The sequence below is a fragment of the Seriola lalandi genome, unplaced genomic scaffold (assembly GCF_002814215.2).
Source record: "Seriola lalandi dorsalis isolate HSWRI2012SDOR001 ecotype SW California unplaced genomic scaffold, Sedor1 jcf7180002054968, whole genome shotgun sequence".
Taxonomy (NCBI): domain Eukaryota; kingdom Metazoa; phylum Chordata; class Actinopteri; order Carangiformes; family Carangidae; genus Seriola; species Seriola lalandi.
Window position 1 is genome coordinate 109,609 of NW_019525519.1, and position 15,245 is coordinate 124,853.

The following is a 15,245-nucleotide window of genomic DNA, read 5'->3' on the forward strand; positions in this document are numbered from 1 at the left end:
ACCACATTCCAGCTTTCATTTATGATCATAACAACTTCATTTAAAAGGTTTAAAAATAAATAATCCTTCAGGAAATTTTGGTGTTGCGCTCTTCTTGTTGTAAACCAAACCACAGTTTGTCACAGTCCTTACACATGTTGATTCACTCAACACAACAACACACACGTTACCTTCAAAGAAACCTTTATAAAGTTTAAACATTTCTGAACATAAAACATTTTAACATTTCAAGACATATACAATTCTTTATATGAAACAGTAAATATCTCTTATTGTGCACACTCTTAAAGTAATTCAGAAAATAAACACTGTTATCTTTTGCCTGATCCCTCCTGTCCCGGCATTTAAAACCTTCCATCTCTGTCACTTGAGGCACTTTCTGAATGACGAGGCTTTTGTAGAACAACGTTAAAGCATGATGCTGAAAGACTATGGCGCCCCCGTGAGGCAGCTTTTGTACACAGCTACAGACCCAATGGCTTCCTTGAAACTGGAGCCTAGCTTACACACTAAAACTGATCAGATGAGCTTTTCATACGGACATGCTGGCAGTGTGAGGCAGCTACACATGCAGATTTAAATATAGTTTTACACTGCAGATTGTTTCCATGTTTGTAAAAACTGGACCAAAATGAGTTTTGAAGAGAAACTCAGACTGCTATCCTTCAAGTGTTTCTATTCATTTCCTACATAATGTATTCAGCTCAGGCCCTGGTACAGCTTTGAAGGTTAATCATGTATCACTGAATATTCTCATTAGCTGTCTCTGATGCCTAAAATGAAAATATCCTGTTGGTTCTCAGGGTACATTCCTGCTTTGGAAATGACTTCATGTTGATAAAAATCTTCAGACAAACATCACATGCTCATGAAATCTTTTCCTGTCCTGCTGACAGTGAAAGAGCTCAAGGCTGTACACCAATTTAACACTGAAAATCATAAACCCTTAATAGTTTTTCATGTCTGCAAATACTGATAGTTTTGAAAACCTCGAAATGTAACTCGGTAAGTGATTGTGTTCTCTGTAGATTGAGGAAATGCATCAACTTGAACTTAGAAAAACATTTCGAAATTATTAGATCACTTAAAAAATGCACTATAATAAAGCCAAAAACAAGGCCGCTTTTAGCTGTTCCTGAAATGTTGGCAATTTGGACATTGAATTTGCACATGACAGGAACAGTTTATGAAAGTGTAAACTTATGTGGTATCCCACTTAAACCCAGGCAACATGACAGAGTGTGTGTTGAAGGAGCGAGAACTTTTGAAGGGATGTGTGTGTGTGCGTGTGGTTTTTTTTTCAGTCATGACTGAGGTGCAGAAACCCCGAGGTTTATCGTTCTTGGTCAGAACAAGGCAAATATGTGCACAAACTCCACCGTAATGGAAGAGCTTGTTTGTCTGAGCAGTAAGTGGAACACCCTCAAGGCCTCTGGTCCCTCAGTGTAAGAGGGAGATGGCATGAGTAGATCAGAGTGGGAGAAATGGTTTAGTTATAATTCCACTGTGTCATTAAAAGACAGTAGTGGCCAAATGGCTGGGGGTGGAGGGACTTTCCTCTTGATCATGTGATGCGTCTTTTCCTGAAAGATTAAAAACAGGGCAAATTAACGAACTCCTCACGCCACCAGTTGAGCTGTCACATGATCAAATACTGTCTCTGTTTACTGAAACAAGGCAGTATAAACTCCTCCCACCATGTCGTTCATCTCCCTTTTCCTCGCTGGGTTCCTCCTTCTCCTCTGGCATTTCCATCTGTCCCAAATCCTGCACGTCTTCCACGCTCGACTCCTTTTGCAAAAAGAAAAAACTTTAAGCACCAATTTTTTGTTGTTTTTTTAAATACCACTGTTATTTTCAATACAGGTATATTGCAACATCTCTTCTCTGTTTACCTGCGATTCAGAGAAACGATCCTCATCTGAGTTCCTAAATCCTTCTGGGGCTTCCATGAGGATCTCGAGGCCATCTGCTTCCTCCACATCACTGCTGAGCGAGACAGAAAGTAGACTGATGTGACAGTGAAAAAGACTCGGATCAAACAGACACACATCAATTAAAAACCTCTTAACCCCCCTGCTTTTCTCCCCGTGAGTCACTTTATGTTAGGAGAACCATCATAATCCACACTGACAGAATCACGCATGTTCTGAATCTTGTTCCACCTTTCCATTGATGCTACACCATGTTCACACTGAGTGAAATACTCAAACACAAGAGTCATGTCTTGTGCATCATTGTGTACACATTTAACCAAAATTCTTCTTTGGAGTCTTTGGAAACTTTGGACTCTCCACTGAAATCATGTGTTATTACATTTTTCTGAGATATGTCAATCATCAGAATATGTATACATGTTAAAGGGCATGAGGTGTTCCTACACACACAAATCTCCACAAGAATATAAAATACAGTTATGTGGATTTGAACCATGTTTGCCTGCACAGCATGAATTTGAGACAACAGACCCATGGGAACAAACATGTAAAAGGAGCAAAACACTGAAAGAGAAACAAAATGACGCAGCATTTACAGTCATTTTGTGTCCGTTTGTGGTCATCTGACTGACTTTCCATCAGGAAATATTAACAGGCACTTCAAACAGAGGCTCTGGCCCAGGGGCCCCTTGACACCTCGAGCCCCTGGTCCTGTGCCTGGTAGGCCCCAATTAGAAATCCTTCCATGGGTCCAACATTGTGAGGCTTCATATGTTTCAGAAACAATAAAGCAATTTCAAATCCATGTGAAATTAAGAGTTATTGTAAGTCCCAGTTTGTGACCTCAGAGCGTTTAGTCAACTTCCAATCTGTATTCACACCTGGGAGACTTATGGCTCCAATATGGCCGACTAGGCCGACACTGGCTAGGCAACAATAACTATTACAAACCAACAACAAATATTTCTGTCTAGTTTGTGACAAAACACGACACTGACCTTCCTCCAGAGTAGAAATTCTCTTCAACCTTTTCTTCTTCCTGTGTTTTTTCTTCTTCCACTTTGTTTTGGTCCTCTTCATGTTGTCCATCCTCCTCTTCCTTTTCTCCTTCCTCTTCCTCTTGATGCTCATCTTCTTCCTCCTCCTCATCCTCCTCCTCCTTCTCCTCCTCTTCCTTCTCCTCCTCCTCCTCTTCCTCCTCCTCCTCCTCCTCAAGGTCAGAGCAGTTGAGAAAGTCAAAACTTTCAAGGGCTGTCTCAACTTCCTGAGTGAAACTAGAGGAAGTAGGAAAAGGAACCTATGGAAAAACAAATGCAGGAGTTTAAAATATCCCCATCAACACATTAGACAAAAAAAAAAAACAACAGATAAACTTATTCTTGAACTCACCGTTGGAGCATCCTCTGGTTGTTTTAGCTCCTGGATGGACTGATGTGACTGACTGTGTTTCTCTGATGCTTCTACCTGGTGGCCACCTCCTGCTTCAGTGGTGTTGTCCTCTGTCTCTGCCTCAGCCTGTGCAGATGAGTCCTCACATGGATCATCCTTTACATCCTCTGCTGAAACACACACTTGTGGGATGCCACTTTCAGACACATGGCTCTCAGCTGTCTCCACCAACAACACAGGAAGTGCAGACGAGACGTCGGGGCATGAGCAGCTCAGGTCTGCTGAGGTTTCAGAGAGGTCAGCTGACGGGACAGACGCCCTGTCAGTCACAGTACAGTCTGGGCTGCTCTCGCTCACATGGCTGTGAGAGCAGGAAGTCTGCAGATGGCCGTTAGGCACCGCATCTCTCTGAGAGAAGACCTCCCCGGCCTCTGTCTCGTCCTCCTCTTGGTTGGACGACAGTGATGGTGTTGATGCGCTGGACTTGTGCGGAGTGAACGACAGCTGACTGGTGAGAGTGCTTTGCAGCATGTTGGACGCCGTCAGCCTCTGAGCGTGATGAGCCAGCGCCGGACTGGAGGAGTCATCAGAGGATTCAGAGGAGTTGGACCAGACTGTCCCGTTATCCATTTCCCCCTGTCGCTTCAGCAGAGACTAGAAGGGACACAGAGAAGGAAGAGATGAGAAAGAGACAGAGAGGCTTTGTGTACAGAGTTACCAAATTCATTAATCCAGTGGTCCTCAAACTGTGGGTCATAGAGATATTGAATGGGGGGACAACCAAGGCTGAAAATGTGATACAGATTGGAACTAAAATTGAATACAATCTGTTTCATGTGGGACTAATAACAAGAAATAGAGTATTTTCATGTTGGCTAGGCTACACATTTTCAGGTCAGTAAGAGTTATTCAAACAACAAAATGTAATGTTAAGTGCAGTGGACAGATTTTTGGCAAAAAGAAAAACTGCTGAGGCTCATCCAGCTAAGAGTCAGTCGAAGCTAAAGTGAGGACAATCTGAATAAGTCCATCCTGCTCTTGGGTTTACTGTCAAAGTAGTGGCAAAGCCTTTAACTGCACCACAGTAATATTATTTCACTGTTATAACGTCCATTCAGGCTCCTTTTGTTGTTAATTTCCCAAACACTGTAAATGCTAAATAAAATATTGTTGGTTCACAGGGAGAAGGAGGCAGGAAGCATGACAGAAAATGTTTGAGAACCACTGGATAAATTAGTCCGATTCAATTTCAGTAATAAATGTAATATTTCTTATAGTTTATCAACTAAAACACAGCAAACATTTGCTGCTTGCAGCTTTACACATTCAGAATTTGCTATCTTTGCTATAATGTACTGATATAGCAGCTGACAAACTGCCCGTCGTAATCTTTCTTCAGTTAAGATTCAATTAGACGTGATCATCCTTTTTCTATTAGGATTTGATTGGAAATTAACAGGAACAATTCGTTCAATTGACAGAACATTTTTAAAACACATTTAGACATGTTTGTACTACGTTTATTATTTGATAATTTGATATACTATTTGATTATAAACTAAACTACAGCTACAACTACATCCCAACACACCGACTGTACAGAGGTGAATCGGGGGGTTGTACGGCTGAAGTCATAACGCAAGGATGCCGTCCTGTCCGTCGGGACATCGTGGAAGGCCTCCAGCAGTGAGTAGTTCTGTCTGGGCCTGCCGTGAGGCACGCTCTTCAGCGAGGTGAGGAAGAGGAGGGACATATTGGAGCGCTACTCAACCACAATTAAACAGCTACAAGGACCACAGCTTCGTTCATACATGCTGCTGCTGTCACACAGCTCACGACTGCTATCATTCATTCTCCTCACATCAGCCACGCTACTCCCACAACCACATGTCCTAACACACAGACCTCTGTGAATGTCCTCACACACATTAGTGCTACTGCTACAGACAAAGCAGTTGGGGAGCAGCTGAAATAGAACAAGCCAATAAAATGACAGTAATAATAGCCATCAGTGAAATAAATGGCAAATATACAGTGTATATACATACGTATATATATATGTGTGTGTGTGTGTGTGTGTGTGTAGTGAAAATAAGGAGTTTACAAACCCTTTATACAAATTATGAACCAGGGGCTGGTTTCACAAAGATATTTTAGATTTGTCTGCAGTGTTGAGTTTGTTCTTAGAGCAGTCTAACACAAATTACACAGTTGAACAACAATAAACCCTTATTTTAAGGCATCTCAGCTCTGCTGTGAGTCTGCACTGTCTTGAGAATTGTATTTTTTCATTACACTCTTTGCTGAATTTTCCCAGTAAAATGTCTTCTGTAACTGTATAAATGTTTCTGCCAAAGAGAATGTAGCCGAGTGGTCGTATGTGTTTCACATGCTCAGCCATGTTTTTTATTTTGGAAAAAAGTTTAAAAGTTAAAGATGCCCAGAATATATAGCAAATTAGTTCTACTTAAGACTTTCTGCAACAGATGAGTTTAGATGTCTATCTGAAGTCTGACTGTTTAGATCTAAACCATAATCAAAGTTTGTCTTTGTGAAACTGGCAAACTGGTGAAACTGCTGGTGTGAAGGATTTGCATTAAGTGGAAAAACGCTGAGGTTGAATATCTCTTTTAATGTGACTCACATAAAACACCTGCTCCCGCATAGAGGGCGTGTCAGGGGGGCTCTGATTGGACAACAGCCGTTTAGAAACTGTACTGGTGGATGACGTCTGGTCATCCTTATCAAACGGGCTGAAAGAGAGAGAGGGGAAAAAACAGAAAAATAAAACTGAGAGGGCAGAAGACACCTGAATAAACATGTTAAATTTTTAAAATGACAGAAATCAAAGATTCTGATGCTGGGAGAGGTGTGTGCTGCAGGTTAAAGTACCTCCAGGTGACCTCCAAGTTTAACTTCACCGTCCCGAGGTCGTTGATGTCCACGGCGAGCGTCTGGGGGAGTGGGCAGAACAGGTCGAGCATCTCGCAGGACACACTACCCACCACCACATGATTGGCCAGGCTCTTAAGCTCCGTCACCTTGACAACCAAAACAGACAAGTGCCAGACAAATGAGGATAGGAAGAAACCACAGTCACAATCTGCAGCATTTTTGTGAGTATGAATGTAGTAAGTTAAAGGATAAGATTCATGGCAGAATATATTCTTAATATTGTCAACAAACATTAAAAGACCAAAACTAACAATGAATTGATCCAGCTAACAAGCATTTCCTGTTTAGCTAAAACCTGATATAGATTTTTCCTCCTCCACTGAGCCACATAATTGCACTGTGACAGGTTTCTCTATTACACTGAACACACACACCATAGTTTATTTTCAGTTGATTTCATATACACCATCCTACAATGCACCATTTACTCCTGTTTGAGTAACATTTGCTAAAAAAATAAATTTCAGAGCTGTTTTAGAAAACGTAGCCTTTTTCTAATAATGAAACCTACTAACTGTGGCCTGTTTTTGAAGATGAATGTCTCGAGTAAGAACCAATAGGCTTGGGGAAAGTCAGACATTGTTGTTTTTGGGCGTTTTATAAAATTTGTAAACAACATGAAAAATGTCGAATAGTGAGAGTCTCATCCTTTAAAAGCTGATTTCATTACCTTGATTGACAGCAGCTCTGTGACGAGAGGCAGGAAAATATATTCTTCGCTGTCCCATATCTGCTTGTTGCTGACCTCCACGCGGCCTCGTAGCCTCCAGCGTTGACGCCCATAACGCATCAGGACCTAATGGGGCCAAAAACAGCTGATGAGCTACAACAGGCATCGAGACTCAAGTGCCGTGTCTGTGCTTGAATTTGCGTTTCTTACCTCATACTGGTCACCTGCACACAGCCGTGCAAAGCCAGCAAGGCCTGAAACACCAGAAATCAAGAGAAAAATGAGAACTGGACAAATAGTGGGAGGAGGAAGTCACATGAGTGTAGAAAGTGACTCACCCTTCATCTTGACATGAAATTCTCCCATCTGGCTTTCTAATTCACTCTCAAGTGAGCACATATGCTACAGAGACAGAAATAATGAGGGGTTTTAATAATCTATCATTTGCCATGACATTTTGAATGTAAACGATTAGTTGATTCATTGATTTGTTGTTTGAGAGAAAATCAATAAGCAACTATTTGGAAAACTGATTAATCATTTGAAAAATATGTGGAGCAAAAATGCAGTTTTTAGCTCCTCTGCTGTGATGGTTGCTTTTTTTGTCTTAAATGATAAACTTAATATCTGTTGGTTTTACAAAACAAGCTATTTAAAAACATCACATTGGACTCTGTGAAATTATAATTCTTTATCTGTAAATTACTTGGTAATTAATAAAAAAATAATTGTTAGTTGTAGCCCAAATTATATTGTAATATAAATGGCCTAATATCATTCTAGCACAGAGAACCACAGCCAGTGTAGATGCTGACACATTCAGTAAAGGCTCATTGACCTCAGGTCTGTCACTTGCCTCTGTACATTCCCTGTATCCCTTGTTTGCTTCGCTCAGGCTCTCTCTGGCCTCCTTGCTGCCAGTGGCGGAGTTAAAGGCCGCCACCATCTTACTTGCTCCATCACGCAGTCGTCGCTGTATACAATAAGCATCATACAGCTCCTCAACCTGGAAAAGCAAATATTGCACAGGTTTCAACAAATGACTGTAATAACAATCGACCAAAAGACGCTAAAGCTCTGCAGAGCTGAGGGATACAGCAGAGTCAAGTGATAACTCTCTGTGGGGGTTCATCACTGTGAGCAACTCCTTTCACACTAGGCAGTCAATTCATCCATTGTCAATATATAAAAGAGAGAAAAGAGCAGCTTTAAATAGTAAAACTATGCATCTGTTAATTCAATCATTTCATACACACCTTGCTGAGATGGAATTCCAAGCGACGCATGAACCTCTCTATGGCTTTCACTTGCTACAAGAAACAAAACAATTGTCAAACTTGACAAGCTAATACTTAAACTAATACTATCTTATTCTCTCTTACACCTGTAAAAAGTTTCAATGTCCTGCATTCACGTGTGTATACAACAGGTGTGAATGAAACTCACCTTATCCTGCTCATACAAAGACCCCTGCAAAATAAACAAAACAAAAACAATCAAGACATTTAGCATCGCAAAGTGTCAAATTAACATCTTGACTGAGGACTGGAATCAACAGCAGCCAGCCTGGTACTGAATCACAGTCAATAGTGGTGTGACTGGTTTGACTACTTGGGCTCTCACCAAACGACCATTTCTCTTGTTTTCTTTGATCTGCTGACCCAGACTGTCCAGCTCCAGCTGGTGGACCTGCAGGTACGACCTGACAACAAAAAACCCATCACTGTTACTTCTTCATGACAAGACGTAAAAGCAGTCGTATCCTCCATTTTCGGTGATATTCCTCCTGGCAGCAATCCGATGTAATCAATGCAAAGACTGCACGAGGGGTGTTTACTCACTGTAAGCCTCTTCGTAAGGCAGCGTACACTTCATCCAGCCGTTCAGGCTGGGGGATTTTAGTGGGTGGCAGTTTGGTGGATCCTGTGAACATCCTGCTTCCTTACAAGGCACGTTTCTCTTGGATCAAACAGTGCTGAGAGAGGGACAGGCAGGGAGAGAGATAGAGCGTGGGATCAGTTCTGATAAGGCTTCCTTATTATTTCAATTAAAGTACATTCAAAACAGGCATCAGGGAAACTGGCAGGACAGAGAGTGAGGCAGACAGAGGGCTGCTCACCTGCTGAGCGGAGAGATACTGTCACTACTGTAGCATGCTTGGAGAGCTGAGTGTTGCACTGTGGCTTTAACAAACCAAAAGACATGTCCTGTAATTATACAAAAAGGAGACATTAGAGACAAAAATGTCTGGCTTCACCTCATACCTCACTGTACCTGACAAGATTTTTTCTCCTTCTCTGTGATTATCAAGGAGTCTGATAATTACAAAGGTCACTGGAGAAAAAATTAGGAGGGGGGGTGGGGGGTGGAAACCACTCTTTCACTTCCTCAGTCTGGCCACGTTGTTTTGTTGAAAGTCTGAGACAGAGAGCGACATGCATGCAGCAACCACAGTGGCCACCACTGACAACAGTGGGCAGTACAGTCTGCTTGTGCTTCTATTCCCCTTCCTTCCCTACTTCTCCACCCCCCTCCACATACAACACCAGAGTACAGGAAGTCTCATGGCTGACTCTACACAGGAAATTCTACACAGAAGTTTGGCCCAAGAATATAAAACCATACCTCCGCTGTGTGTGAGAGAGTGTTAAAATTGACCCCCTTTTTCTACTCCAAGCAAAGCCATTAAACATGCAGATTAGCACGATGCCACAGTCAGGGTAAACTATAGGAAGAGAGGTTTCGTGCCTGAGCTAATCTAGTCACAAAAGAGATTACAGACTTAAACCAAACTAAATCTGTCAAGCAGGAGCCAAACCCATATTAACACATGGGATCTGTGAATGAGCCAGCACAGGGCAGAGCCACTGGTGACATCTGCTGTGCATTGTCTCACACTAAACTCACAAACAGGAGAGAAATAAGTCTTTATTATTAGTCTGATTATCACTGATGGGATCAAGTGCTCCACCTGTTGCAGTTGTTGAGATGGAAACTCACAGATTATGGTTTTATATGATGAAAGCCTTATTAAACACAACACTGCTGATACGAGAATAAGCTGTACACACCCCGCTGACTTTCTATGTTCTCCTGCCACACAGTGACGACGCGGGCTTGGGGGTGCACCAGGCCAGTGGTCCAGTTAAACCGCTAATCTTAGCTGCACACTGGGGGGGATTAACATGAGTGGGTCAGTGTTAGAACATGGCAAAGAAAAAGTGCCATACCGGAGAGCCTTTACGGATAAAACACCCCAACACCAACCACCTTCTTCAAGACATGCCCAAACAACAAGTGCACGACTCAGAGGGGACAGCCATAGAAGTGCAATGTCATCGTAACACTCACATATAAAGAAGGAAATCTTACACACTCCCACCTTGGACTGGATATCGTTCAGTATTGGTTCTGATACCAAGACCTTGATTTCTATATCAATACTAATTTGATATAAATTTTTTCAAATCCATTTTAACAAAAAGAAAATGACAATCCACATCACAGAACAAGTTTTAGTTTTACTTTAGTTGTATTTTTAAGATCGATCTCTTTACACACTCCAACGTGTTCGTTTACATAAACAGCCAATCACCAGCATTATGAGATCTTGGTCCAAGCATGCTGCATGCTTATTGGCTCACTGATGCTGATGAGATGTACTCGTTTACTCCTTAGGTATTGAAATTTGGTATCGAATGACAAGGCATTTTTTGATCCTCGATCGAATATCCTGGAATATCAAACTAATTTGGTCTGTACAAAAGTGTCAAAGTTCGATACCCAGCCTTACTCCCACACACACATAAATAGCTATACCTGCAGCCCACACACAGGTCTGAGGGCTTCACTGATATTGATAATTACGAGATCCAGTTGCCCGGTTTCCTCTCTGTCAGATGTGCTTTTATCCCTTTCCTTACATTACAGATCATTAGCTGGATTAATCCTCTCCACGAAGCACACTGAACAAAGAGGACACTGTTTCCAATCACCTCACAAGACTGGAGTTTTGTTTAAAAAAAGCCTTTCATGCTCTCACTGCATGCACAAGCATATCGACACCCTCTTAAAATAATGGCCTAAGTCATTTTTTCAGGTTTTTCAGGAAACACAAAAAACTCAACAAAAGAGTCACACTTTTGACATAGGCCATTATACAACCGGGGGTAGAATTGCATGTTCCCCTCAACTGAGGATTCAGGCGATTTTACCAGAGGTGGCCAGCATCATGAGGGGGTGATTTAGGCAAAAAAAACATTTTTGTCAAAACATGACTTAGGCCATTATTTTAGGAAGGTGACGATATATGGCCTTGTTCAGGCTGTAGTTTGGGCCTAGAATCCTTTTTAGTTATTGGTTACTTTTGACAAATTAATCATTGACCGTGTAAACTGAACAGGGCTGTAATTAACTATTATTTTCATCAAAATCTGATTTTCTTTTTTATTTATCAACTGATTTTTTAGTTTACAAACTATCACAAAAAAAGTAAAACATGGTTTCAGCAGATGAACAGAATATAGAAAGATATTCAACCTACAATGTATAAATCAGATTAGGGCAGCCAATCATCGCATTGAAGAAGATGGAAATAGTGAATCCTCAACATTTTTCCCTGATCAATGACCTGCACCATTAATCAGTTATCAAAATAGCTGGGCTAATTGATTAATTGTAGGAAAGTGTCAGCACTTAAACAGTATAAGGAAAAGGATTTGGATGTGACAAGTTATTTAATCTGAACTGTCGCCAAAACCTAAAAATTGTTTAATGTCTTGTTTAATGTCTTATAATGCAAAATTTTTTCTTTCTTTCTTTCTTTTTTTTTAAACATGTAACTGGACGTTGAGAATCACAGAGCATTAATACAGATATAAACCACTATATAGCTCACGCCCTATCAGACAAGTGTTCATCCGTACTTTGCGGGTCTCAGTGTGTGTTTCAGGAGGAAGAGGAGGAGAAGGAGGAGGAGGATGAGGAGTAATGGTGTTACAATAAAATGCAACCACCTCTGTTCCAGATTACCGGATTAGCCTAACCCGGCGGCAGCAGGCCACTGAGTCGGATAAAAACAGTCACACATCCCGGCCGTGCGCTTTACTTCAAATAAAGACGGAGTTCAACCAACAAACTTGTGTAACCGTGTCGAGACAGATTTTGTATTCCGTACATATCCCACCCCAGCCCCCGGAGCTCATCACAGGCCACAAAAAAGTCCTCTCCCGTCCACACCAGGACCCCCAACGCCCTCTTCCCTCACGGTATCGGTCCACCGACTCACAACAAACACCAAAACCCGCTGGGAAAACGGAGATATGGTCAATCAGAGCCAGCTGGTGGATATAATGTCGACAACATCACAGGAAAGCAACTTCACGTCGGACGGACTCATCATGACCATGTAGAGAAAAATTCAACAGGATTCTTGCTGTGACCTTGGCCATAAAGCCTGCAGCCCCTACCTCTGTTTTAACGTCCGACAGCACGGAGAGTATGACTGTAGTCCCATTTCCAACGCGATGCTCCACACAGTTCGCAGAGGTTTACAGTTATTCTGGGCGCTGTCCTTCTCCTTGATTTCGCAGTTTTTTGTGTCTACAATCAAAGCAGCAGAAGTTACCAGAAACAGCTTCCGGCCGACGGTTTCCAGTATAAAATGCGATGCTCATTTTGCAGCACAAGTATGGATAATAACAATAATAGTATTTGTTATTTACTATTATTGTTGTCATTATAAGTAGTAGTAGTTGTAGTAGTTGTGATTTACAGAATAAAAAATAAAACATAAACAAGACTATAATAATAACAAAATGGACATGACATCAATACAGAGATCCAAATTACTCCAGGAGGTAAAGGAAAGGGGGGGGGGGGGGGATAAAATAAATAATAAAATACATATAACAGAATTTAGTTAAAAGCTAGAAGTCTGTCAGATTGCTGTCTTGGAGTCTCATTTGTTTACCAGAAATCCACCACAGCTGCATCTCTGGTGGAACAAAATAGATGGCATTATCAGGAAGGAAAATTATGTGGATAAATATCTCAAGATATTAGCCAGAAACTGAAATCTTGGTCTCAAATGGGTCTTCCAAATGGACATTGACCCAAATCACATTTCCAAAGTTGTGGCAAAATAACTTACGGACAACAAAGTCAAGGTATTGGAGTGGTCATCACTATGCTCTGTCCTCAAACCAATTGAAAATTTGTTTTGCAGAACTGAAAAGACGTTTGCAGGAGCAAGGATGCCTCCAATCCGGGTTCAGTTACACCAGTTCTGTCAGGAGGAATGGGCCAAGATTCCAGCAACTTATTGTGAGAAGCTTGTTGAAGGCCAACCAAAGCATCTGACCCAAATTAAACAATTCAAAGGCAATGCTACAGAATACTACTTAAGTGTATTTGAGTACTTCTGCCACCACTGGTGAAAACACAGTTTGGACCATTACACTTTCATGTACAAGGATCCCAAAATTTAACATGAATTGAAAAACTACTTTTATTTTGAAATGTCTCTCCTCCAACCGGAAATTGTGTTTCGGCTAGTTGCTGTGGCAACAAGGATGTCCCTCACTCTGTCACTGTTTTGTCAGACCATTGCCCCTTGTGCTGCGCTGGCGACGCCACGGTGAATCCAACGGAAAAAAACACAGGCATGATGTTTCCGAAGGAGAGGAAGGACAGAAAGTACCGACGTCTCCTACAACCACAGGAGTCACCCGATGGTGGCCCAGTAAAAAGTGTAGGTTCAGTTTTAGCCGTTAAATATGTCAGGTGCTGCAGCCCCGAGGGCCGATTGTCCAAGTTTGACCGAGCCGGGGAGGGGGCGGCGATGAAGGAAAGCATGTGGCGCTTTTCCTCCTGATTTCCTACTAAACAGGACGTTGCAGCTGTATAGCAGCAACCAAGAGCGCTGCTATTAATCTTCCATATTAATGCTAGTTTAATAACTGCCCGCTTCCAATCTGCAACTAAACTTTGCGTTTTATAGTAGTCTACAACATAAATTTAGGTAACGAAACGTACAAAAGACAAGTTAAATACCACTACTGAAAACATTTCAGTGCTGGTAAAACTGTCCTGTCACTGTCCCTGCTTGTCGTTCCCGAACGTTATAACTATTTCAAGCCATTTGTAACGGTCCACTTTGGACCGTTGGTCATTCTGCGCTTCAGCTAGGTGCTATAATAACAGGCTTTAGCTAACGTTACAGACGACGCTGAAGTTAGCTTCCGATTCAGTACTTCACGGAAACTTAACTTATAATACTGGGCGACCGATTCATTCTGTATTTTTTAAAAATGTTTTTACAAATAGGACATACGTTTAACAAATCTGAAGATGTGTTTTATAGAGTATTTAGCTTGTCTGGGACAATCTAGTTCAAATTTGACAAGTCTAAGTATAGTGGGTTTTGGTCTAGATCTGATCCAATGTGGTCTAGATGTGAAAGCGGTGGAATGTTCCTTTCACACCTTCATAAATAAATTTAAGTTTTCACAAATTGAAATTGGGTTTTCATACGACATAAAGGCTTTAACTACGATGTTTGACACTTTCACAACAGTAAGATGTGAAAAAATGGAGAATCGGTCGCTCAGCATTGTAAGCTAAATTTCCTTTAACTTCCGTACATTGCAGGGATTTGTACAACTATTGCATGACCAGGAGGTTCCCAAACCTCCGAAACCACAGAAAGACTCAGCATTTCTGTGTCGTCAGGATAAACAAAAAACACGGAGCCAACTACTTCACAAATGACTAACTCTCGTTGAGGAAAATGTTTCTTGATTTTACTTGATTTAACTAGAGATAAAGCTACTACGGAGGACACTGGAAATAAGTCAGGAAACTGACAACTATTTTGAAAATCAATCAAATAATTTTGGTGCTAAAATACTAAATATTTCACATCCTCTCAAACTTAACAGTTTTCCTTTTAATTATTTTATTTTGAATCATTTTGAGGTTTGGACTGTTTGATGAAGACAATAATCAACAGATTAATCCATATTGAAAAAAATGCTGCAAGCCCATACAGACTGGTAATAATCTAATAACTCTGCATTTAATACTTAAGACATTTTTCTGGTTATAGTTCATTTTATTTGTTACAATAGTTTTATTTAAGTAAAGGATCTGAGTACTTCCCCTACCACTGGCTCCATGTTTTAGAAAATAGTTAGCAGACAAGTGTAACCACCCGTCTAACTACTGATAGCATATGAACAGTGTCATCCAAAACCAATTAACTGGGGCCGCATGAAGGTGTGAAGCCTGTGTGT

General features: G+C 41.2%; 1 protein-coding gene across 4 annotated transcripts; it reads right to left on the reverse strand.

Annotated features, from left to right (window-relative positions):
- Nucleotides 1-166: 166 nt before the first annotated feature.
- On the reverse strand, nt 167-12,575 carry LOC111646276 (rho family-interacting cell polarization regulator 1-like). Of its 4 annotated transcripts, XM_087170897.1 has the most exons (18): nt 12,420-12,575; nt 9,071-9,158; nt 8,793-8,926; nt 8,575-8,653; nt 8,398-8,421; nt 8,208-8,261; nt 7,808-7,957; nt 7,290-7,353; nt 7,162-7,205; nt 6,952-7,077; nt 6,219-6,367; nt 5,971-6,079; nt 4,918-5,049; nt 3,327-3,980; nt 2,936-3,234; nt 1,896-1,989; nt 1,698-1,791; nt 167-1,583 (listed from the first exon to the last, which is right to left on the reverse strand). In XM_087170897.1, exons 3-18 carry the CDS (start codon nt 8,882-8,884, stop codon nt 1,513-1,515), a joined length of 2,235 nt encoding a protein of 744 aa, XP_087027023.1. In that variant the 5' UTR covers nt 8,885-8,926; nt 9,071-9,158; nt 12,420-12,575; the 3' UTR covers nt 167-1,512. The 4 variants fall into 4 exon arrangements, with proteins under 4 accessions (XP_087027023.1, XP_023251504.1, XP_023251502.1 ...); XM_023395736.2 differs by lacking the exon at nt 4,918-5,049 and having other exon boundaries at nt 1,896-1,986; XM_023395734.2 differs by lacking the exon at nt 4,918-5,049.
- Between the last annotated feature and the right edge of the window lie 2,670 nt (nt 12,576-15,245).

Excerpts from the sequence above, each read along its gene's own strand:
- LOC111646276 (XM_087170897.1), bottom strand. The coding sequence starts at position 8,884 with ATGTTCACAGGATCCACCAAACTGCCACCCACTAAAATCCCCCAGCCT. Across the intron at positions 8,422-8,574 it reads ACAAGAGAAATGGTCGTTTG|GGGTCTTTGTATGAGCAGGA; the intron begins GTGAGAGCCCAA and ends TTTATTTTGCAG. Across the intron at positions 7,354-7,807 it reads GATACAGGGAATGTACAGAG|CATATGTGCTCACTTGAGAG; the intron begins GCAAGTGACAGA and ends CTGTCTCTGTAG.